This window comes from Falco peregrinus, chromosome 2 (genome assembly GCF_023634155.1).
Source record: "Falco peregrinus isolate bFalPer1 chromosome 2, bFalPer1.pri, whole genome shotgun sequence".
In the NCBI taxonomy this organism is placed as follows: Eukaryota; Metazoa; Chordata; class Aves; order Falconiformes; family Falconidae; genus Falco; species Falco peregrinus.
The window spans coordinates 101897443-101923093 of NC_073722.1; the positions used below are offsets into that span (position 1 = coordinate 101897443).

At 47.4% G+C, this 25651-nt stretch overlaps 1 protein-coding gene across 1 annotated transcript in view; it reads right to left on the minus strand.

The window, feature by feature from the left end:
• Positions 1-573: 573 nt before the first annotated feature.
• Positions 574-25651, minus strand: part of GALNT17 (polypeptide N-acetylgalactosaminyltransferase 17) — a 213574-nt gene continuing 188496 nt past the window's right edge. The window contains exons 7-11 of the mRNA XM_005236543.4: positions 18617-18802; positions 14986-15123; positions 13246-13341; positions 3367-3534; positions 574-2709 (exon numbers count right to left, since the gene is read on the minus strand). Of these exons, the coding sequence (XP_005236600.1) occupies positions 2581-2709; positions 3367-3534; positions 13246-13341; positions 14986-15123; positions 18617-18802 (717 nt within the window). The 3' untranslated portion in view covers positions 574-2580. The remainder of the gene's footprint in view (positions 2710-3366; positions 3535-13245; positions 13342-14985; positions 15124-18616; positions 18803-25651) is intronic.

Genomic DNA, 25651 nt, shown 5'->3' on the forward strand with positions numbered 1-25651 from the left:
CTGCTGCCTCCCGAGCGGAGCCGCATAGACATCCCGGAGTGACTTTGGGTGACAATCCGGTGTGTTAAATAGAGCAAGTCCCTCCTGTCTGGTGGCTGAAGCACATCCTGCCAACGACAGTAGCCGAGGTGTAGCCACACATTCATTTCTGCTGCCGGTGACAGGGACAAAAACCCTCCAGCAGCTGAAGCAGATGGAAGGCTGGGGGCGGCGACACCTTATACCATCACGATTAAATCTGACAAAGCCCATCTGCTGGCGCCCTGAGCACTGGCAGGGCTAGAGCTGAACTGGGAACCGTGAATTATAGCACAGGCAACATCCAAGGGCTTTTTGGTTGTTTATCCTGAAACATGCAGGGTTTTCCCAACACTAAACAATATGTGGCTTCCACTGATGAATGACAGCAAACTCCTCAATTAAAGGGCATTTTAGCGTTTTGACCATTAGCTGTGAAGTCTCAAATCCCCCAGACTTTCCTGGAGTCCACTTGATCAACGAATTGCTTTTCTTAGAAGGCAGCAACAAATGTAAGGGCAAACATATCATGCATCTAAAGACATTGTGATCATATTGGTTTTGTAAGTGCTAGAATTTATTACACAAGAGATGATGCAACAGCGATTAAGAGAGCAAAATTCTACATTGACTCCCTACTTTGCAATTCAGGACAACTAAGAGGTTTTACTTCATTAAGGAAGCAAGGGAAAAAAAACAGCAGAGACAACCCCAATGGATGAGGAAGTCTTGTCAAGCCTAAATGAACAATCAGTCCTATGTGACGCTCATTGCTGTAGAAGGAACCATGAAATATATCTGCTTCTGTTCAATAAATTACTAAAACATCAGTTATAAACCTGCTGCATGGCATTGAAAATTGAACTCATTAAACATCCAGGTAGCTTCATCCTGATGCAAATGGAAGACAGGCATGAGTGCTCTGCAGCAAACAACTCTGTGCACATCCCGTCTTTGGGAAACATATTTACACATACGGCTCATATATTAATACATTTTTAGTGCACCCTAGCCAGAGGGCAACCAGAAAGAGAAGGACAGGAGATGGGCTGGCTTCTCCTTTCCACTGAGCAAAGCCTGTATCCACCCATTAGTCTAGCATCTGTTGTAAAGCAACTTTACAAGACCACGTTTCCCTTTTCCAGGTAGCCAGACATCAGGACCTCAAACCAATGGTCTCCCATGATGCCTGGGTAGATATGGTAGCCAAGATGACTGCAGGCCAAAAAAAGCAGATGAGTTCGCCCCACCATATTAACAAGCCTCAAGTGACTGCAAAGTCAAGAATTTATGGGTCTCTTGCCCTCCCTCTCCCTTCCTCAATTCACCACAGCTCATGAAGGTCCGCACCAACATGCAGTTTGGGGTGGACCTTCACCACAGTCACACACTGACCAGGTGGGATTAGGTGGGCTTGAGCCTCAGGAGGAGAACACTGCTACCAAGTTATGAGACTACCGTTACTGATGTCTTTGTTCAGAGCAAGGATGCCTTAAACCAAACCCTACAGCCTCCACGGGAGGGAAGCCCGAGCAGGACTTTCTCTCATGTTGCCTGCTCTCAGCCTGCTGCACTCACCAGCGCATCCATCCTCACTTCAACAAGAAAAGAGCAAAAAAAGGGTAAAGGTGAGTCTCCAAAGGGACAGTGCCAGGCTGAGAGCCCTGCCGGGAGGGCATGGTAGCTCTGCAGCTGCCCAGGCTCCTGTGGGGCAGGAGGCATCTCCCAAGCCTTACGCGCTACGCGTCAGTCTGACTGCCACCTGCAAGGGCAGGCAAGTGCCCCAACAGGCAGGCAGACATCCCAGGTCTTTTCCAAGGAAAACCTGTCTGGAGCCTCCGTGGGAGGGACTGGTGTTGCACGGGGCTGGCTGGGCCAACAGCAGCGCGTGGGCGGTGGAGAGGAGACGATGGGAGATCACTGGTTTTATTCAACAGAATTTTGCTTGATGGCATCTGTGATTAAGGGTTGGAAAGATCCATGGGAGCTACTGCGGGTGAGATTTGCCTCTCCCAGATTCAAGAAAGGGGCTGCTGGATGTAGGGGCAAGAAAGGAAGAGGAGGGAGGACCTACCAAAACACCACATCTTTCAAACTCAGCTCATTTGGGGCTCGGCAATGTTCTCCTCTCACAAGCATGTAAGTTTTCGTGCTTGCCAGGCAGATATAGCCAGGGTCTCTCGACTCCCATTGCGGCGCAAACCTACCCGGCCCTCTGGGAGAGCGTGGGGTTGTCTGGGAAAGCAACAATTCCCTGTCAGTAAAATGCTCACAAGACTGCATGAGCTTATTACAGTCATTCCAGCAGAAATAAGTGGTACCTTTTAGAGTGCTTGCCAGAAGAAAATAGCAGTTCTGACCCAATTTCACACAGTTGGAATCAGCTGTGGGAGACTAATACACAATAAAAATAAAAAGACACAAATGCCCCTTTCCCCCATGTCCTCTCCTAATAACACGAATAAAGCTCTGTTTTGATATTTCGTCCTTTCCAAAGGAGTCCAGTCAGATCAGTCCAAGTCAGCCGTGCTTTGAGTCAAACTCCTCTCACTCTTCTGCCCTTTACTTGATGAAATTTTTAATTGTCCATCTTTGTCCTGTGCAGCTGCGAAGAATCAGATCAATGCCGGCCATTCCCCTGTTCTCCACTTCCAAGCATCGTCCCGTTCCTTTGTTCAGGATGGCACCATTCTAAAATTAAAGGATATGGGGAAAATATTAAAAAAAATTGAAGATGTGGGGCAGCCTGTGAAGCTAGCCAAGACTGTGCGCTGCCCGGGAGTGCAGCTGTGTCCTTGTGTGCATCGCTGGAAAGTGCACAGCGCTTAGCTGGGCGGTAATGCAATCCAAACAATAAAATAATTCCTAAAACAATCAATGTTTATTGAATGAGCAACCGCTATCACTGGCAACATGTATCCCAACATGTCAGCAACCAAAGGACATCTGTAACCTTTAAACAGCATGGCTATACCCCTGCGTTAGGAAGGTGTGATGCTTCTGTAGAGTGAATATTATTGATGCTCTGCTTTGGGACAAAAGTACCGTGTTATCATGTATTTTTCATCATTCATTATCTGTAAGAAAAAAAGAAATCTGCAAGTCATCAGCTGGGCAGGTTACATACACCTGAAGGTATCAGAAAGGGAAACTACTGTGAATTGTCCTAAAATACTGTCCTTGCCCCTGATCCCTGTTAACCTCATCCCTCCGCCCAAGGACCTGGCACCTGCTCTTGCACAGGACCATTCTGTCTTCGTCCCACACCTTCTCATGCCAAAGATGATGTGCCTCAACTCATGGATTGGGAAGCAGAGGAGCAGTATCCATGGCATACTCGCAACAAACCTGTATGAAATTCCAGCGCTTATGGAGGCTGCTCTTGACCTTCTCGCAATCGAGGAGCTGAGGGAAGCGGCTTTTCACATTATCTACCAGGCAGCGGGTATCGGGCAGAAGAGTCGTGGTCCCGAGGGCCCCGAGATGAAGGAATCCCTCCTTGGTGTAGCGTGCAAGCTGGGAAGCAAGGGAGGAGAGGAAGACAACCATCGGTATCTTTGATGCATCGTTAAAAAGTGACAGAGGAAAGAACAGGTTTGCAGAGCCCCAGGGAAAAACTGTGAGGATGGTGCACGGAGAAACTAGAACTCACAAGAGGAAAAAAACCCAACTTTCTCCAGCCTTTTTTTTTTTTGTGTGTTGCTTTTGGGTTTTTTTTGCAGATGCAGGTGAGGAGCTGGGGCACAGAGAAGGGACAAGAACAACTCTGAGCCTTCAACCCATCACAGGGCAGAGTCCTCCAGCCTCCCCTGGGCCTTACCACTGTAGGCTGGGGCAAAGGATGATTTTCCCTGGTTTTCAGCTGCAGCCAGCTGGCTTGGCAGTCACGCTGGCCCAGCCTGGGGCTCCTCGCATGCTTGCTGAGCCAGCCTTGCCTTGGCCTGTTAACGATGCTGCTCTAGTGTCTGGCAGAGCCCTCTAGATCTCCAACAGCAGCCGGACAGCAACGTCAGCCAAAGGGGGCCAATCTATAATCAGCCGTGTTCCGCAGCAATGCGAGCCCACATCTCCCCCATGATTCGGCACTGAAGCAAAGGCTCGGGGTTGCAGCTGACCCCTGTGACACCCCCGGCATCCGACCAGCCAGCGCTCCCAGGGACCTGCCGGGGCTGCCAAGGGGATGCAGGCTGGGAGCATCTGGCAGGGCAGGAGGCTCTCGGGGGCAGCACCCAGCTGGCACCCAGACAACACTGAGACAGCCACAGAGGGGCCACACACAAAGGGCTCCTCCATTTGCAGTGTTTAAGGAATCTCACCCAAATATTTCCCTAAGCATATTTAAATTCAGGAGTGAAAAGAGATGAATGACAGTGGCCTGCCTTTTATAGTTCAAGGGAAGGATATACACAGCTGCTTATTTAAATTATGAATCAATCCATTATCTAGCAGACAAATAAAGAGTATTCAGCACGTTAATTAACTGAGCATATCTGTGACCCAGATGCTTAAAAAGAGACAGTAAATCACACTGGGAGTTCGGGTTATCTCAGTTAGAATAATTAAATGTTGAAAATCAAGTTAGAACAATGTAGCAGGGTCCGACTGCAGCTAATAATGGCAGATACAGGTATGGTGCTTGATGCCAATATTTCCTTCTCTCAGTGACGCTGGTTGTAGGTACAGGTGTGCTGAATCCTCCAGCTTCCTTGAGATGGCTGCCTGGGGTGCTTTGCTCCCAGCTGCTGGCAGAGTTACACTTTTAGACAATGTGCTGTATAGCAAAGCAAGGCCTCTGCTACTTCACATCTCACGGAGGTCTCTTCCCAAGGCATTGACCCCAGGCAGATTCAGCTGCAGCAGCCCACACCACCAAGCTGATGCTAGCCCAGGGCAAAGCTGCCCCATCCTGTCCCCCAGTGCAGCACCTGCTCCTCTGCCCCCAAAGCCTTTGGCAAGACGGTGTAGAGCAGTACATGTCTCTCTAAGCTTTACAGTAATTTCCCCTCCAAACTGCTGCACTGGCACAGCAGAGGTGGAAAGGAAGGGCAGCCTGCAGAGCTTAAAGTCATAGCCATCACCGCCTGCTCCCACCGATCCCTGTGTCCCCAGGTGTGGGGTGCCCGACCGCAGGATGGGGATCCTTCCCACCACTGAGCTCAGCTCACGCTGTGCCAAGCTCCCAGCAAGGGAGCTGCCCTGCCCACAAGGCTGCAGCAACCTGGGAATGACCCCCCCGGCACCTCCAGCCCTGCCGAAGGCTTAGACTCACACGGTCTGTTTGTAGCAGTTGGACGTTTCGATGAGCCAAGCCCTGAGTGAGACGGCGCTTGCATCCTGACAGCATGTTTTTAACCACGCAACTCATCTGAGTTAGTATTTGAGCACAACCACCCAGGATGAGGCTGTTTGTCTCGCAACAAGGAAGGAAAAGACAAAAAAAAAAAGACAAGCCCTCTCCACGGCAGATGAAGAAATCACTGAGGTCCCAAATGGGCAAGTTACTCCTTCTCCTGCTTCCGAAATGTTTCCTACCACATGCATAATTAGCGTGCTAGACACTTTCTTTTTTTATGATGTTTGGCAGCTTGTCTTCAGACAGTTGGCCTAATGCCCACAAGGCAACATGATTTCTACTCTTACATGTTATCGCTTAATGTGGTGGGAAAAGTAAGTAAAGCAAAAATCAAATCTTTCCTGAGAAGGGAGCGGGGCGGGGGCTGCAGGGAGAAAAAACAAGCTGAAAAACAAACACGGGTATTATGAAAAATGCATTAAGTGCATCTATTAGATGTGTCACCTACTATGTATAATAGCCTGATAAATAAAGCCTAAACACGCGTCTGGATCTAGCACACCGCCTAATGCCTGATCTGCTCTGCCGAGCCTGGAGGAGGCTCAGCCACAGCCCTCAAGCCTGTCCAATTGTCCAACCTGAGAGCAATTATTCCCAAAAATCCCATCTAACTTGCAAGTGCAAGCTCCACCGTGCTCCTAAGACATTCACAGTTTTTTTTTCTTTTGGGATATTTTGCCTTTCATGCCTTAATTCCTGTTATTTTGCTCCTCTCCAGAGCAAGCAGGAGGTCTCAACCACAAGGCGACAGTGGGGGGTGAAGCACTCGGGTACAGGGGATTCCTGCGCTGAGGCACTGCTGCCGCTGCTGCTGGGTTTCTCTTGAGCAATAAAAAGGAAAACAGGGAGCAGAGGCCAACACACAGGCAGCTGCGGGGAGCAGAGCTGCAGCCTGGCCGGCACTTTCTATCTGGATTTGCCTGGTAAGAGGAGGGAAGCACCTCTGACTCATCACCATGGAGGGTGACCAACATTTTAAACAGCAGCTCCAGATGCTGGGCTTGTGCCTGAGCCTACCTTAGAAACTGAAGATGCCATACAGATACTTGACGGTATCAGTGAATTACACATGCTGCTGTTATTAAAACCTTCCGAGTGGTTGCAGCAATTCACCAACTCAACAACTCGGCACCTCAAACAAACTTGCCTGCTCCAACGTGGCCAGCACAGCCCCAGGTGATGATCTCTGAGAACTCATCCATTGCCTACGTATGAAGGTTGAGTGAACAAGATGTAAGAGGCTTCTGGAAGTGCTCACAGGGCTATTCAGCATCAGTTTAAAATACCCCTGGGGCAACACCGCTCCTTGGCTCAGGGGAGCACACAAAGGGCTTCCCAGCAGCAGGACTTTACTTTGTTCCTTCTTTGGGCAGCATGTCTGGGAGTCTTGGTGATGCAGCTGTGTAAATCCTGCCCTCTAGCCCAGGGGTGTACGCAATCCACCCAGCACCACCAGAATGGTCTGTGCTCTTTCCCTCCTCACCCTCACAGCACAGCCAGGTAAGCGCTTCCCACAGGATCTGGGAAGGCTCTTCCACCTGTTGGTCCACATCAGCTTTCTCCTCTCAGATGTTTCCTAAGGATTGTCCTTCTTCTTCTTCATTCTTTCACTGCTGACCACCCCAAAAATGTTGTCTCTGCCAGCAAGTGTCTGAACAAGGCTGTTCAGGATCCCTTGGAGATCCCATGGCTGCTTTGCAGTCACCAATGACGTCCTCACATGGTCACTGCGGTGCTTAAAGACAATAGAAGTTTGTCTGTTCTTCCAAAGGACACGATTTCCTTGATGAGAAGGAGGTTTTGCCAAAGTGCGGTCCAGCCTCAGAAGGTTAATGACAGCCCACATCACAGAACCTCTTAAATCCAATGATACTACATGTAACCAGACTATGTTTTCCTGGCTTTGTGGGAAGACAAATCACTGAAATCATCTGACTTCAAATCCTGCTCTCTTGCCCCCCCCAAATATGTCTGTCCTTTAAAGTGATCTGTCCCGTGTCTGGCTGCCCGCGGAGCAGGACCAGGCACCATTGAACCAGTGGCGAGGGGCACGGTCAATCCAGCAGGAAAAAAACAAACATGGAGCTACCAGCCCAGCACAGGACAGGAGACAAAGGGAAAGACCAAGAGGAAGGACCAAAGAAAACCAGTTTAAAAAGATGAACAAGCTCACCATTTAGAAGTGGTTAATACCGATGGGGTCTTAAACTCTCAATCTATGGAAAGGGCCAAAAGGCACGTCCCCAGGCAGACACACCGATTCATACCCCAGCCCCTCAGGGACACCCTTCCAGGTAAAACTGCACCCCGGGTAAAATGGCACCTTGTAAAGCCCCCGCCTCCAGGTACCGCTTCGGGGGGTGCTGTGCCCTGGGGGGGGACCCACAGCCCTGCTGGTGCTGGGAGCGGAGGGGCCACACACGTGCCTGGCACCTCGCTGGGGCTGATCTCCCACTGGCAAACTTGCACCACCAATACATCTTCTTTGATTATTTTTTCTGGCTGGCTGCATCTCAGGGATGGGGGAAAGTTAATTAGACATCTTAGCACCTGGGAAATAAAAGCCTTGATGACCTTCATTGACTCTATTGGAAAATAATTTAGGGTTGCTTAGCTTCCTTTCTGCACCAAGCAGATCATCAATTAGCAAGCATAAGTAAAGCATACAGTATTTTCTTTTTAACAGAATTTAATCTGATGTGCTATTTTGTCACCCTTGATACTGCTGTGTCCTGGATGATCTCAGTACTGATGGTTTTGTCCTCAAGTTCTGATGCTTAAATGGGCAAAACATATTTTATCCTATAATTAAATGAAATGCTCTGCTGGGTGAACATTATCTTAAGTTTTATAGTATTATAGTGCTTTCTATCACCTAAATATATCATCATACTTCTGTCACTCCAATGAGGTATTACTATATTATTAGCGCAATACATCATTACGGCAAGGTGTTTTCATGATGTATTGCTTAAAAGATGAAGCCATCAGGAAGAAAAAAAAATCCACGAGCAGGCTCAATATAATTACAGGATAAAAGGATACTTCATCATGAAAGCTGATAATGATTTGACCTGGAAGTGAATGAAAGCAGGGAGAACGGAAAGCTAAAGGGAAAACAAGAGAAAAACCAAAATTTTTCCCCACTGATAGATGCTACAACAGAGCTGTTGTGAGCAAAAGCCAAGATCTCATCTGCATTCAGCACTAGGCAGGGATCCAGCACACCCCACTGCACCCACCTGAACGATGCATGCTTAGCTTACACCCATGAGCAGCCACCAGCAGCGAGAGCAGAAACTCGAGATATAACACAGGCTGCCCTGCCTCAAATGGGACAGATTCCCCGCAGAGAACACCCCTCCCCCTCTCTCTGAGCGGGGCTGCTCATCTACAGATACTGAGCAGACACTAGCCGGGGGGTGGGGGTGGGGCATGGACCTAGAGTGAGTACTTCCAACAGAATCCCAACGTCACCCAGCAAGGCAGGGAGCAGGACCCACAACACCGCTGTCCTTGCACCAGTAAAATGCCAGCAGGAGCCTACACCTCAGCCTCGCTCGCCGACGCTGAGGAACCTGCTCCTTAATTGTGAAATGCTTTTCAACATGTATGTGACAGGCCACCCGTGAAGGAGAGAAGTGGTGATGTTGGGGCCCCACATGAACACCCAGCACAGGCACCATGCGTGTCTTTCAGATGCTGAAAAACTCCAAAGGAATTACAACTCCTAGTGGTTTTTACACATATATCTTTATAAAAAAAGCGAGCTATTTGAACAAAGCGTTTACATTACCTCTAACTATATTCCCAGCAATAAATTACAACACGCAGCCCATTAATTAAACAGTAGTAGTGAAAGCCCGATTTCTTTTGCGTGGCGCTCATGCTTCTGCAAAAGGCTAATTTCAAAGCTTCTGCACTCACTGATAGCTACTTCTAAAAAGCATTTTCAAGGAGTTAAACTAATTGCATGTATCGTGAAACAAAAGAACTGCCAAGAACTGGCTCTCAGCTGGAGAAGGAAGGGACAGCGTGGAGGTGGAAGACCAGGAAGAAAAATCTGTGCTGAGCTTGTGCGACAGGTGAGCTGAAGGGAGCCAGCAGCACTGCAACATCTGACTTCAGAACATCAGGTAGGAAAAGAAAACATCGTTAAGTTTAATCACAAAAACAGCTGAGGAAAAAATAAATAGCCTGCTTTTAACCATTCATCTTAAAGCCCAGTGTTAGCAGACACTATCAAGCTAATTCAGTTTCTCGTACTATAATGCACTTTGGGGTTTAAGTTTCCATCCAGAAAGTCCAAAAGGCAGTTTGCGCCATTTAAGAAAAAGCCTGTGTCCTTTTAAGCAACAACTAGGTTATATTTAGCAATAACTCAATCAGCCACAGTTGACTGATCATTGTTTAAAGACAAAGATAAACCAAAGTGAGATTTACCTCTACCCCGAAGGACTCCCGCAGCTGGTTCCTAGGCTCAGGTGGCTCCTGAAGTTCACAGCTCAGGCTCGGGTGAGCTTTGGGAGTACTTAGTCCTGGTGAGCCTGGACATTTCAGGGTGACCACATTGTGAGGCTGGGCTCTTTATGCATTCCCATCACTTGAACTATGTATTTCTTAGGCTGAAAATGAAGCTCCTTGAGCACGCTGGACACCAGATACTCACTAAGGCTGCCACCACTGCAGTGTCCTGCAGCTCTGCGTCCCCACTGGGTTCCACCCCAATCTGCAACTCATCCTTATGCCAACGAGGCTTATTTTGCAGGTGAAGAAATAAAAGGCATGTTTAAGCCATATCGGAGGCCTGTGGTAGAACAGAGCGTTGACATCCTGTTTTGCTAAGCTCCAATTAATGCCCCAGCTTTTCATCCAGATTTGATGAGCTAATCCTCAAGACGTGAGAAAAAAGTTGTATCTTGTCTCAGGAAAGCTACCAGGAATGGGATTACATGTTCCCAGAGCTGAGGGAACAGCTACAAGATTTTGCTGTGAACTCCAGTCTGTTTTTTCCACCTGAAAAGCAGCAGCTGGGGCATCTCCCCACCTCGCAAAGACCCCCACCCATGCAGGGGCTGCACAAGCACTGGGAAGGAGCCAGACTGACATAATCTGCAACATCCAATGGATTAAAGAAAGTTCTGTTCCCAAGACTGAGCTTACCTACCTCTGGTATTCACACAGGTATTGAATATTGGGGTATTCAAAAAAAGACACCCAAAGGCTGCAACCCTTCATGGGCTAGAATGCAGCTGGCCCCAGCAAACTAGCCACAGCAGCCTCTGAACTGGAACACTCTGCTGCTTAAATTAGAAACCTGTTCAATAAATAAATTACCACAAATAAACTGGGAAACCCTACTGCCTGGTGCGGCATTTTCTTCCTCTCCCTGATCTCCTTTCTGATTCATGGGAGAAATTTTCACAGGCAGGGTTTTATTACGCAAATACCTGAAGGTACTTAATGGGCTGGTCTTTATTATGTTGTATTTCACAGTTTTGGTCTTAATGAATGCAACCAACACTGCTTTCTTTTTTAACACTACGAAGGAACCAGAAGTTTCCCTCCCCAGACCTGCACGGAGATCCCAGTGACCTGGAGCAGAGCAGGGTAGGCTTACAGAGCAGGAATTCAAACCCTGCTGTTGAGCATTCCTATGTAATTTATACACTTCTGGGTGGAGACGAAGGTTTGATACAGTACCTTGCCTCTGATGGAACACTGCTGTGTCACCTGTGGTGCTTCATCACGGCAGTTTGTTGTCATGCCAGTAATTTCACCCGGAGTTTGGTGCTCACAAGGCTTACTGCCCATCCAGCAGTTCTCAGCCTAAACCCTGTGTCACCTGCCAGCACTGACAGCTCTGGGCTGCAGTCGTGATGTTAAAATAAGCTGTTGGGAGGCATGGCCAATGCCAGAATAATCAACATCATGATGCCAAGGCAGAAAATGGTGGAATGACAAGCCATGGCTGCCTTCCTGGGTGAGGGAAGAACACAGCCCATATAGCACAGTGATGAGAATATGTTCAATGAGAGGGCAGGTCTTCCCTAAAACATGCGAAGACAGATTGTTGTCCTGCAAATAAAAAGAAATCTCTGTAGACACCTTAAATTTACCTGACTCAGCATCCAGGCACAGCTGGAATGGGATTGTCTCACCCACTCTCTCCCAGATCAATGTGAGGTGTCCCTCCAAGTGTAAGACTCATCTTCTTGGCGATGGAGAACAACAGGCGGGACTTACCCGCTGTGGGAGGTACCACGGTCTCCTCCTGTGGCACGTCCTGCCTTCTTTTGAGAGAGTGTAGGTGATGGTACCAGCCTACAAACTGGGGTGTTCAGACCGCTTTTAGTCACAGTTTTCCCCTAATTTCTAAGCTGATCAGTAGACGCAACCCCTTCAGTAAAAATGCGGATGATCCATGATAACAGGGAAATACTTCTGTCTGGCAACAAGCGTGGACTTTTCAACAAAGAGAAAAGAAAAGCAACAGAAGAAACAGCCTTGTCACAGAGGAGTTTATCCCTGTTTCCACCCATCGCCACTACACACCAGGCAAGCACAGTGACAGAAGAGCCCATCATCCGCAACCTCTCTGCCTTGGCTAAATTTCCAACATAGATAGCCACAGCATTTACATGGGAAATGCAAACAAGATACAAGATACACACATCAGATCCTGAACACACATCAGATCCTGAGGATAAGCACCCAGGGCCTCACTGCATAGAGCTAAAATGCCAGAAGAACAAGTGCTGCTACTTTGTGGCTTTAAGAAGGTCAGTCATGATTTTGGTAATGAAAAAAACCCTAAAATATCACATTGTAATTCTTGAAAACCCCGTATGTCATAAGATGGCCATTCTGCTTCCAGGCTTAAAGGGAAACTTGTATTTTCTCCTTAAAGATTGTAGGGGAGAAGGATACTGTGCTAAGGGATTTGCATGATCAGATGATGACCACTAGGCATACAAAAAGAAAAACACAAAGGAAATGTAGGCAAAATACCGAACTGGGGATATGGGCAGAGATAAAAGAAAAGCACCCAGGAAAAGTTAGTGGGGAACTAGGCAGAGATCCCTGGAGCTGCAAATCCTGAAAGTCCAGCTTAGAGTCTGCTGTTGGTTTAACACATGCCAGCAGTGAGAGCAGGTGTGGTACCCCCTTTTGTTCCAGCTCTACGGCGACGGAACCAGCAGTACGCCCATGCTGCTTTCCTTTTAAAATATGGTAAGAGATAAAACCACAGAAGAGGCTGAATCAGTTTATCATCACTAACTTTCAGTATTTGACACATCCACTAATCCTCTATAAGATATGAGATCTAGAGTGGATCTTGGAATGATAATTTTTAATCTAGAATTAGGATAAGAAGCTTCTGGGTTGCTCCAAACTTTTGGAAAGGCAAAAGGAGTGCTAGAAAACTAATGCTACGGTAAACCCCAGTCCAGCTGAAATGGCTAATTATCATTCCATTAAAAAGCACTGTTTGTTTTCTTTACCCAGAGGGTAGTTTTTACTCTGCTGGGTGAAGGAGAAAGGAAAGGTCTTAAAACGTTCTGCTTGTGTGTGTTCTGCTCTGCTCACTGGCTATTTGCTTTCAGCATTATTTACCCTCATTTGGAAGATTTTTCCAAATTATGCTTTTACTTGAAGCTCTGGCGTGATTATGGTGATCCAGAAAATAGCTACTCTAAGAGAAGCTGGGAAAATGTACCTTTATACCTGAGGTATTTTTAAGAAGAAGGTGGGCCTTATACATTTGAGGGTGAAGCCAAGAGGCGAGGTGCGCGGCTGACCTCTGCCCATCCAGCCTCTGCCGGGTACCGCCTGCTCCTGGCACACGTGGTCCCCACAGAGCAAGTCCTCACCTGCGGTCCCCAGCCGTGGCACGGGTACAATATTGCTGTGTGGTTCTCCTGTGGGCCCTGGTCAAGGCAGACATCTTTCGCCTTGTTGTTTCGAAGCTGTAAGAAATAAAGAGCGCAGAGTTATACGGTCCTGTCTCCTCAGAGATAAGCAATAAACCGGCACGCGGCAATGCCTCTAGCCCCTTGCTACAGAACGAACATGCGGTGCTATATCACTAGGCATAATCAGGCAGAGAAAGGTTTAATGCGCCATATGTTTTCCTTAAATACAAGGCCTAATGATGACTGCTTTTATATAATAATCACCATTCAAAGCAGCCAACTTCCTTGAACAGAGTTTTCTTTGTATTTGGCCGTGCATGGTGGTAACAAACATATTTTTAGACTATCGTCAGCATGTTGCCAGGAGTCTGAAATCAATGCCGAATCGCTTGTATTTCATTGAAATCTCAAAGTGCTCAACTAGGCAGGGAAAAAAGTCCAGCTAGCACAAGGAGCCCCTTCGAATCATCACAGGGATGCAGGAGGAGGCACAGCGATGGCAAACCAGCCGTCAGGTACTGAAGGATGCACTTCGGACGGAGCGTGGAAGGGCTGGGCTCATGCTGCAAAGCCAAGTGGCTGCTGAACCCCAGCCACCAGGTCTGGTAACACAGAGCTGTCCTCTCTTCAGGCTCCCCATGTAGGGCAACTGCAATAACGCCTTTGAAAACACTATTTTTTTTGAGGCTTTAGCTTGAAGGCATTAAGTAAGTTTGGTAATAAATCTTTCTTAAAACTGATGTCCATCTGGGGTGCTCAGGCTCTGCTTCAAGAAGCCTTCTCAAACTGCCACTGCTTCACAAGACCTATTGCAACAGAGTATTAAGCCCATAAATGCCTGTTTTTATATTCCCAGTATGGTCTCAAAGCCAGCAGAGATTGAATTAAGTCTCCTTACTTTATCTATTCCTTAAGCTGTTGTGACAACGCGCTGCATCCTACAGAGACCTTGTAAGGAATTAGGCTGAGTTTAAGTCAATGGGTTTTATAAGATGACTATGCATTAAAAATATACATACAGCTGCTTAATCCATGGAGTCAATGGGTAACATAGATAATTTTCTGTCAAATCAGTAAATGAGGTATTAGAATATTTTACTGTATATGGTCTCCAGATGAGAATAAATCCCAAAATAGGTTTTTAGAAGAAACTGTGAACAGATTTATACAAATTTAGAAAATTATACACAAATAATAGGTTTTGATTCATGTTCACAGAATCACAGCATGGTGGGGGCTGGAAGGGACCTCTGGAGACCATCCAGTCCAACCCCTGCTAAAGCAGGGTCACCTCATGCAGGGTGCACAGAGTCACATCTAGTTGGGTTGTGACTGTCTCCAGGGAAGGAGACCCCACAGCCTCCCTGGGCAGCCTCTGCCAGGGCTCTGCCACCCTCAGGGTAACACAACTTCTTCCTCATGTTCAGAAGGAACTTCTCGTGTTGTAGTTTGTGCCCGTTGCCCCTTGTCCTGTCACTGGACACCACTGAAAAGAGCCCAGCCCCGTTCTTCTGATGCCTGCCCTTAAGATATGTGTAGCCATGGATGAGCTTCCCTCTCAGCCTTCTCCTCTCCAGGCTGAAGTGGCCCAGCTTTCCCCATCAAGGATATTCCCCTCCTTGGGGGCTATTTCCCATCAGAGCCTCACCAGCTGGAAGTATTACCAGCCTGATCTAAGGGATTCTCAGCCTTAATTACCTCGCCATAAGCAATGGTGTTGTTGTATCTTCTCATCTCTGGATAAACGTGGTCCAGGTACCACTGGAAATTTTTACACTTCAAGCTCTTCCTTAACGCTTTTCTCTCAGAAACATCCCCAATGTCAATACCTGGATTCTGAAAAACAAAGACACAACACATCACTGAACAGTTACTCTTAACAAAGATTAAAAACGAGCATATTTCACTGATGTTTGATATCACTTCCAAGCTGCCTGGAAACTGCCAACAGCTGAGTAACTCCACACAGAGGCTATGCCAGGGAATTCTGGCATGTGTGTCCAAGGCTTAAACCATCCTCACAGAAGTTGGAAAGAAGATTTGGGTTTCAGAGCCACTGTGAGCATGGGACATGTACTTCTCTCATAGGTTTTGAAGGTTCTGAAGGCATTGTTGCAATGGCCACCAGGCTGATGCTGGGCACATTTTGGTCCTGGGATGTAATTTAGAAAAGAGGACCCAAATGGAGAAGAATAGGTTTTGGAGGAAACAGAAGAAGTGGAGTGTGACAGAGCTGAATCTATTCACCGATTCCCCTGGGCTTTGGATCCATCTGAGCCAGACTGAACCTGTCAACGGGCCCAATGACAAAGTATTTTTGAGAGATCTCACCTCCTGTTTAGGTACTGACGTACAGGACTTCCAGAAGAACTTAACGGTGAATGTACATCAGGATTTAAAAGGTGGTCACGTGCTGAATGCTGGAAGTGGAACCCCTCGTCTGTGCACTGAGCACCAAAACCCTTCCCCTGACACACCAAGGGTGCATGACCCTACTAAGAGGCAACACAGAGGACAGCACGGTTAAAAGGTATAAAATAAGGGGGGAAAAGAAGAAAAATGAGAAAGGTCTAGGACTCATATAATAGAGGCAGAGAGCGAAGAATAAAGGATAAAAATTACAGAAGAGAAGGTGAGGCTAAACCTCAGAAAAACCTCTTGACAATTTTGACAATTACGCAGTGAAATAGTCTCCCTGGAGACACAGAGGAACCCCACTGCTCAAGACAATTTAGAAGCAGACAAAGCTATGGTACCTGTCCCCGAAGGAATAATCTTACAGGAGTCAGGAGCAGGGGCTGAAGAGAGCTGCCCCCCCTTTAACCTTTTATTCCATTACAGAATTTGGGGAACTAATGCAGCAGGCAGAGGAAGGAAACCAAAGGCACACTGCAGCCCCTTCTGCTCCTTCCTACAGGTGTCTGGGTTTCTGCTCTGTTTTAGCTCCTGCTCTTGTCTTTTGTAGTGATCATTAAATACAGCTGGGAAAGCAATTTTCCATTACAACACTTGTAATGATCTTCTAATGAATTATTCACTCTGCTTTAGAGAAGACACCATTTTAATGCACGACTGGTAGCTCATAGGTAAAAATAAAGATGATTCAGTGTAGACAGGTAGGACAGGCTGAAATCTGAGTGGGCGAGATGGGATGCAGAGCAAAACAGGGCCACAAACCAGTCAGCACCTGAAATATTCAGTGCATGGAGTTTGGCTTGGTTTTTAATATAGCAGCATCACAAAGTAATTCGCTGTATATCCATAACCCCCTGCACAACACCGCCTGTCAAACAAGGCTTCTCTAAAATTAAATCTTAATTTTACTGCTAAGACCTATGTAAAAACCTCAAATTGTTTTTAGGGTAACCCAGGTCTGTTTCTCCAGACCCATCCCCCAAGGCTGGTCCATGTAATGCTGCCTTTTCTGAGCCGTACAGGACCTGTGGGTTCCCAATTAATTTTAATACGTTTTTGCTGTGCTCCAAAGCTGTTCCTGAGCAGAAGCATGGTGTCTCACCTCTGAAAAAGAATCAGCCCAAGGACTGGGGCTGAACCTGCAGCAATTTATAACTCCTGCCTATGGATGTTTGGATCTTGCAACCTATTTTTAAGACAGACCTGAAATCACTCAGTCCTGCAGGCAACTCTCTGCCTCTCGGAACACTTGGAGTGGTGCCCATCACCACCAGCGCCCTCCTGCAGCTCGCTGCATAAACAGCATTTCTTTCCATCTCTGTTCATCTGTTCTCAATAACGAACTAATCCAGGGCTCCCTGCCACCCTCAGGACCACAAACCGTCAGCGCAGGCAGCTCATCGACCCTGCCCAGGTACCTGTTGTTCCCTAATGCAGTACGAAGCTGCAGCTACCCTGGCTCTAAATGCCAGTAACTCTCCCCAGATGTAACCTTTCCTCAGAAAGCAGCAGCAGCAGCTCATGTTTTTATGTTTTAATGTTTTCCAAAATGCCCCGGAGCACAGAGCTGCCAGCCAGGGATGCTGCCGCAGCAGGATCAGGACCACAGCAGCGCTGTGCAGGGGTGTGATCTGCAAGTTATGAATATTTCATGTTTATTTTTAGCACCAAAAGGGTCGCTGTAAATAACTGCTCACATGGGGTCTGGCCACTTGTGGCAACAGTTTTTCCACACACTTGAACAGAGCAGCCCAGCACTTGTAGTACACTGCAGGTGGAGTGGGTGTTGGGGGACTCTGCAGGGCCCCCACCAGAATTCTCAACCCACCCATAACCTGAAGAGCATCGTTGTCTCCCCCTCCCCACCACCCCTTCTTCTGGCAGGACCCCAGGCAGGACATGGAGGGACCAGCCCAGCTGGGGGTGCTCCCAGTGCACTCCAGGCAGGGCTGAGAGCCGGGAGGCAGGAGATGCTCTTGGGTTTCATGATTGGACATAACCTGCATAGGGACCAGAGCCCGAGCAGCAGCCTCAGACCTCCATAAAGCCCTCCTGGAGCCCATAGAGCTTTATGCAGAAGTGCTGGGAATCACCTAGAGAGGTCCACACACAGCATGTGTCCCCTGGGCCTGGCCAACTTGTCTTGCTGGTGGGACCCCACGGTTTCCAATGATGCACCACACTGGGATGTGGCAGGATTTACATGAAAAATAATGTTTCAGATCTAAGAAAATCCAAGCATTTCCGTGCAAAAATAAATACAACCACCAAAGCTATTTAAAGAGAGCATTTCTGGGGCACTTCCATGTGGTGCTGCTAGGAGGGGATCTCCTTCTGTGAGCCACCAACCTCCAATCCTTTACCTGTGAACACCATTTTGAAGTGCTGGTGGTCTCGACTTTCCCAACACTGGGAAACCAAATGGCCCAGGGACCTGGACCACATACTGTTTGCAGTGAGCTCTGGGCAGTGACAGCATCTGCAAACTGGGAAACCTGGGTTGGGCTGCACATGACATGGACCTGCCTGAGCAGCAGGAAAAAACCCTCATGTACTAAAGATGCTGGCATTAGTAACCTTCTGCCAACTGACTTTACACAGACTCCATCTGCGGAGCAGTATCATGACATAAACCCATGTTGTGTAAACACACCACAGAGAGATAAACACTATAACACAGGTTTAATTTTTAGAAATGAAAATAAAAAGGCTGATGTGAACAGTAGGAATTCCTCCAAAATCTGCAGGTTTTGCAGCATCTCTGTCAAAGCCGAGCGAGCTCTGCTGACTTCCACAGCTGGGGATGCAACCCACGGTATTTATGGCTCTCCTTCACCCAGGGGCACTAATGTTCTATAACTCAAGTTTCTAACCCAACAAAGTGAAGACTTAAGAAAGGGTGCAAAGGCCATACCTCCAGCGGCAGGTTCCACGCAATGTAAACATGCCATTTGTAGTCGTCCATCCACACCTCGGCCACGCGCAGAGCATTGCGCTTGGTGTAAAAACCGATGTTGTTGTTGTAGGGCTTCTTCTTGCGCTCAATGTGAGCCACCCTGGAGCAGGGCAGGACCTCCATGCTGCCACCGCACAGCCACACCTGCAACGCAACCGCACAGCACTGTCAGCACGGGGCTCTGCCGTGATGCCAACAGGTCCACGTACATGTTAAAGAGAAGGAAGTGGTGGGTTTTGAGGTTTCTGTAATATCCTGGTGAGCACCGAGCATCACACCATTTGGCTGGCAAGCCAAAACCCATAGCCAGGTTTGGTCTTTGCCCAATGGTGAGACACACAGAGAATTTAACCTGTGCCCAGAGCAAAACACACGTCAGCTTCAGAGGGATCAGGTCTATATCCAGTATGTGGTTTCAACGCGTTGTAGGATCAGGCGCTGAGTTTACAGTGATGTTGCTACTAAATAAAAAGGATTCGCAACTGGAATAGTTGAAACCATGGCAAGAACTCCCAAAAAAGGGATGACTCAGTGAAACATATGGCAGGGACAGATTTCTCCCACTTAAAAACATTTGTTCATTATTTTTTTTTCACATGCTGTTTAAAATTCCCTTAAATCACAGTGTACAAGTTAATAAATTCAAGGTCTTCTTTTCATCACACGGAAAGGAATTCACAGAAAGACTTGCTACACCTGGGTTCTTCCCCCCCTGTTTGTCTACATCAAGAAGTTATTTATCTTAAATTAAAGATGCGTATCCAGGACACCAGGCACCGGGCAATCATTACAAACACATATGCCGAACAGGCCTAATAATCCCAGTTTTGCCTGTTTTGCAGTCTGCTCTGCATTATCATTTTGCACAGTTGTTACAACACCCATCATTTCTGAGATCTCTTCCAGGCTCACCACCTTTTACCCCTTCTGCGTTCCCTAAATTTTACCGACCCTGCTCGATCCGCTCTCCCGGCAGCACAAGGAGCCTCCTGGCTCTATCAGCTGCCCCTTTTTAATCTCTCGGCAGTGGGCTGAGCCCACCCGGCGTGGGGCACGCGCACATCCCAAGCCCAGCTGACGCGACTAAGGGGCAGTGCAGCAGGGACACCTTCACTCAGCGTAATCCTGCCACCCGTGCTGCTCTCACTCGCAGCACTGCAGAGTATCAGCAAAAAATCAAAGCCCTGTTTTATTAGCTAGTGCATAAACATGTAGAAAAAATAAAATAAAATAAAAATTCCTATCTTACTCCTGTTCTGTCATTTGACCTTTATGAACACTTTAAAATACAATTTCGTGACTGCAAAGCAATTTCAGAGCTGATGTCTGCAATGAGGGGCATGCCCATCCCTCCTCTCCAGCACAGCCACGCTCGCCTCTGCCCAGCCAAGTCCACAAGGTCTGCTCCAAGTTTTGCAACAGGCCACACACTGGTAAAGCAAATAAGAAGTGAACAAGATAGTTCTAGAGGAAAAGAAATACTTTCAAAAAGAATATTCCCAAGGCCACAGTCTGACAGAAACTGCCTGTGCTTTTTGCCTGCTCAGTTCTTTAGTTTCTCAGAGTTGCGGTGAAACCGAAGCATTAGGCTCTGCCCTTGGGTGCTCCCAAAGCTGCTGGGTTCAACGCTGAATAAAACTGCCAGCCCTGGAAGATCCCCAGCACCACCCCTTTTTGCACTTTGGCAGATTTGTTAGGTTTTGTCCTGATTTGAGATCAGAATAATTATTTTAAAAAATGTAAAAACTGTGCCACAATTAAAATGTCATTTTCCAGCAAGCTTGCCTCCAGCAGTAAAGGTGCCTTTCCATGTCTTTCCATGATTTAGTTATATAATTCACATAGCTTGATGGTAGACAGCTTTCCGAGATTTCTCAAATATCTGTACAGACTATCTTGAAATGCACAGGTTGGAATAACCTGAGAGAGAAAAGAGTGCTGGGCATTGTGCAAAGGGCATTGGCTGTATACGTATCCAAGCGCAGTCCCAGAGAGATCAATAAAAACTTAATTCAAAAAAGGCACTTATGCAAGGAAAGACCATAGTTCTATCTCCTAAATAAAACATAAATTGTCATTATAACTCTTTTTACAAGGCATTTATAAATGTATCTGCTGGTAACAATGGGGTTGAAGAGAGCTATTGCATGGGAAATGGCCAAGTCACACCCAGCATCACTGTCCTCAGCATACAGAGGAGTAAACCATGGCCCCAGGAAGACATTGTTTATTCCCATGTGGCCTGGCAAGGACTTTCTGTTCCTGCTGAAATCCAAAAATGCATGGGAACAGGTCCACAGGAGACAGCACAGGGGCTGCAACCCAAGGGACACCCTCCTTGGCCACGAAGCATGAGGTGCACTTACCCTACAACCTCAGTGTGATGCTTCATCCTTGCAATAACCATGACTTTGGAGTGGTGAATGGCCCACAGAAAGGCCCCAGACTTTGTTCTCTTGGTGCCAATAAGCTGAGAGACACGGCAACCAAAAGGGCTCAGCGGACCTCCATCCCCCCAGCAAGGCTGGAAGTCATCGCCTCACTGACGCCCTGATGTCCCAACCTGCAGCAACTTCACCCCTGTAGCACTCAGACCTTGAGGGCAGATGTTTTTTTGGGAACCTTCATTTATGTCCCTATTGAGCAATTATTTGCCCCACCAAAGACCTTTAACAGATAGATTACCTTCCCATTAAGTAGATTTTTCGCGTTCATAGCAAATAAACCTACAATCCCTTAAGACAGACTATTTACTGCAACTAACAGCATTAACAGGACAATCAATCCAGCAAGTTATTTCTGCTAATTCCTTGAGGAATTATCTCTTAGTAGATGGGTAATCGAGAGCCGGGACAACATTAAGACCAATCAGAAAAATAAGGCATTGTCAAATTAATTCATGTTTAGCCTGTTCAACAAGGCAGTGTCTTTTATATTGCTTCCTACAAAGGATGAAGTCACGTTCATTTCATTTGACAAAATATGCATGGACGGCATGTAAAAGCATGTTTAAAGACTGTGTAAAGGCATGTTAAAGAAAGAGTATGTAACACAACAGGTTAAATATGACGAGCAAGTCTCAAGTTTCTCTTGTTCTCTGACATTCAAATTCCAACACAACTATTAGCTTGCCATTCATCCACCCGTAAAGAGACACAGAATTAAAATAGAAGCATCCCCCTCCAGTAAATGATGGTGACTCAGTAAATTCTCCATTACTCTACACATAGGAGTAATCAAACATACAGAAAGATGCCTGGATTTATAAATAACCAGCTAACCCCAAATTCTAGTGAAGAAATCCGAGAGAAACAAACAGAAAACAAATCCATCATCCAGAGATCTTTGATGTGTTTTTCAGATAGCTGGTGGGTAATACATCCGCAATTATTTTCCAAGCAAAATGTAACTGTCCTAACAATTCAGCATGGAAAAACAGCAATTCCTCTCAGGCAGTGAAATATCCGAGTACAGCTGAAACTGCACCAGCCATTTACCTTCTAGAAGCTTTTGCACATGTGGGAGGCAACCTCTGGTTAGTGTGAGACTTCATCACCATGCTCCAGTGATGGGGCAACCCACCTTCGCTTTCTGGTCACCCTTCAGAAGCAGGAAGGTGTCAATAGGGTGCGAAAGCATTTGTGAAAGAGCCGGCATCTCAGTGACCTCACTGGGATAACCCAAAATGGGGAGCAGGTCTGATGCAATACAGCAGCAGAGCTTCAAAGGGAGGTCCAGGCACCCCTCGTGTGCACATGTACCTCCCGGCCAAGACATCAGCATCTCCTCTGCCACCAGCCTTCAGCCTCCATTTGCAAAATCAGTTGTTTTTACAGTGCTTTTATGGAGCACTCTATAGGTCTTCATTCCTAGAACACATCCTTCATGCATCTAGGACGTGACTAACCGCAGCATTTGGGAGCATCCTGGAAAACAACAGTGACCAGCCCTGTTAGATGGGACAGAAGCAAGGCGAGGGAGGAGGCACCCTGGCATTGCTGGCAAGGGCACATCCCCTGCGGCTACTGCACTGCTGCTAATGGAGGGGGAATAGAAGACTGCTCACAAAACACTGTGTACTGTTAGTCCTCTGGGCGTGTAATAGATACAGGGAGAAAATCCCACTTTCGCTTGACCAGCTCATCGCAGCAGCCACAGAAACAGTTTTCCGAGTATTATGCAGTTCAGAACAATTACTGTCCATAATCCCCTTTGCCCTCAAAAATGCACTGCAGCTATCCATTTGCTTTGCTCCTGTCTGCCAGAGCTGGCAATTACTCCCGAGGAGCATTATTTAAACAAGGCTTTTGGCAATCTGCCTGATGTCGAAGGAGCCAGCCAGGCAGCAAAGGGTGACCCAGAGGAGACCCAGCACCCGGCAGGGTGCCGAAAGCCTGTCCTGTGCCACACCAGGCTGAAGGCACCATCTGTGCTCCCCAGCTGAGCAGGGCTGGAGATACGCGTTGGAGGGGCTGGCCGTGCCCACGCCTTGAGGCTGGCAGTGTTGGTGCCAGCAGTGCTTTACAGGCCTGGTTTGCTGGGACGGAGCAACCCAGAAGATGCGTTTGGATGCCACCTGGGGCAAGCAGCAGGAGGATGCTGAGCACGACAGGCTGCTGCCTTGTTCCACCCCAGCCTCTCCAGCAGGACAGAGCTGCTTCCTCCACAGCGTGCTGTCCCCCTGCGCTCACCCCACAGCGCTGGGACCCTGGGGGCTCCCTCCCTTGGGTGCAGGTGCAGCAGCATCGAAGTCCAGCCAGCACCCACCAGGCAGCAAAGGACACAGGGGGAGGCACAGCCACAGCTCTAGCAAAAGAATAGGTGAAAAAATCAACTTTGAAAACAGAGGTTTAATTAATGCATATATATTAAGAAAAACTTGTTACCCTCCTTAGCCTTCTGCAAGCAGCCCTTGCTATGCCATGGTGCCCACTGGCAGGGAAGCAGAAGATAAAATTATTTAATTAAGGAGAATATTTTCACCAGAAAATACTGACGCAAGGGCTCCTTCCCCTGGCATGTCAGAAAAACTTGTACATCCCCCTCCCCTTCACGTGGCTGCAAGCCATACAGGGGAATCCAGGCTCACCATCTGTTCTTTGCACAAAGAAAGCTATCAGGAAAAAAAACAAAGAAAAAAAAAAAGAGAAGGACTTTGGCAAGCTCAGAGGCAAACCTGGGGCTGGTCTCTTGCCCCCCTCCAGCCGGCGGAGTGCCAGGATGGTGCCCTGCCTGAGCACAGCACCTCCTCCTCTCAGCCATCAGCATCTCCAGATGAAAAATCCTACTATTGGTGCCCCTGGGCCACCACCTTATATAATGCTGTCTCCTCCTCATCCCTGGGATATCAATAATAATAATAATTAAAAAAAATACTAAGATAAGAAGGGACAGTGACTACCTTGGGTCCTGGACGTGGTGTTCTAGCTGGAGTGTGAAGTGACACCTATGATGAACACTGACAGCTCCCATTAAAGGATCCTGAGTTTAGTTGCTTTTAACTTTGCCAAATTTTAACTATTCAGACTGAAATATATCCTAGAACAGCTCGAGCCTGCCTGCAGTTAATGCAAAGAGACATCATGTCTAATGGTGTCAAGATGAGTCTGCAAGGTAAACTTTTAATCTCTGAATGTATTGTGACAGAAGGAAACGGGGGAAAAAAACCCTGCTCCTAACTTTCATTACACTGACTCCAGGCTTTTTCAGCTGATAACTTCATTTCTAAGGCGATTAGCAAAACCATGCCTTAATTAGCAATAGATTTCCCATTTAACAGCTTTGCCTTATCTTCGCCCCCCTCCCTTCTTTTAAAAGTAACTTCCAAAGTTAAGGGAAAACCACAATTACCCAGGGCAGCTAAAATAATAAGGATGTATCAGAACAAAGACCTAAATAATAAAAGTGAGAAACAGTAAAAAAGGCAAAGAAATAATCATTTCTCCACACGCTCCCTTGTATAGTTCTGAGAGACGATATCTCTCCAAATTACTCCTTTTGTCGGAAGAAACAACACGTACAGATACATTTCCAGCCACGCAGCTGAAGCAGTTTCTGCACTTTCTGTTCCCACTGTGGCTGTGCTCCATCCCACGTCACTGCAGACACCACGGAGGACATCTCCAGGGCCAAGCCCCTGCCACCACGTCCTTGCTCCCCAAGATGCCAGAGCAGGAAAGGAGTCAGGAATGGGATGAAGTTGCCCCTCCCAAGCTCTGCAATCCCTCGTGCCCAAAGCATGACGGCTGCCGCTCTCCAGCGGGGCACAGGTGCTCCATGACAGCGGGGACGAGACTGGAGCAGGCAGTGCTGACATGGGGCAGGGCAGCCCACACCAATCACACACACCCCCAAGCACTGGGGCCAAGGTTTCCCACAGCAACCGCTTGTGCAGGACAAGAAAACACCAGAATTTTGGAGCAACCATCCCTTACACTCAAAATCCCTCTTGAAGAGAGAAGTCATGCAGCACCCGCTTGTTATTTAAGCATCCTCAGCGCAGTGCACAGGCGGTGTGTTGGCCTTACTCCCTCTAGAAAGCCTTATGGTTTGGTACTTACAAGCATAATTTAGCAGTAGTACCTTTTATTTCCCTGGCACAGGGCTTGTGTACCACAGTGGTGACAGAACGTACCACAGCAAGGCTCTTAAATCCAAATTCCGGTAAATAAACAGCTCCACAGCAGTGGCTGATGGCTGTTTATGGGCGACGATCAGAAGTTGCATAACTCTCATACACAGCAAGCTTTTAATTTTTTTTAAAATATTCATATATATATATATATCTCCTGTATCATCACTGAAGTGCTCCTCCAAGCTGATGTGAATGTTGCTATCGCATGGAACAATCACTGCAAGAACTTCAGTAGAAACGTTAAGTTGAATTACACAAAGGTGAGTAAAGAAACCACACAGAGAGGGGGGAAAAGAAAAGGCAAACCAGCTCTCTGGGGACTTTTCACTTCCACCACAGTGGAATACACCACTCGTGAC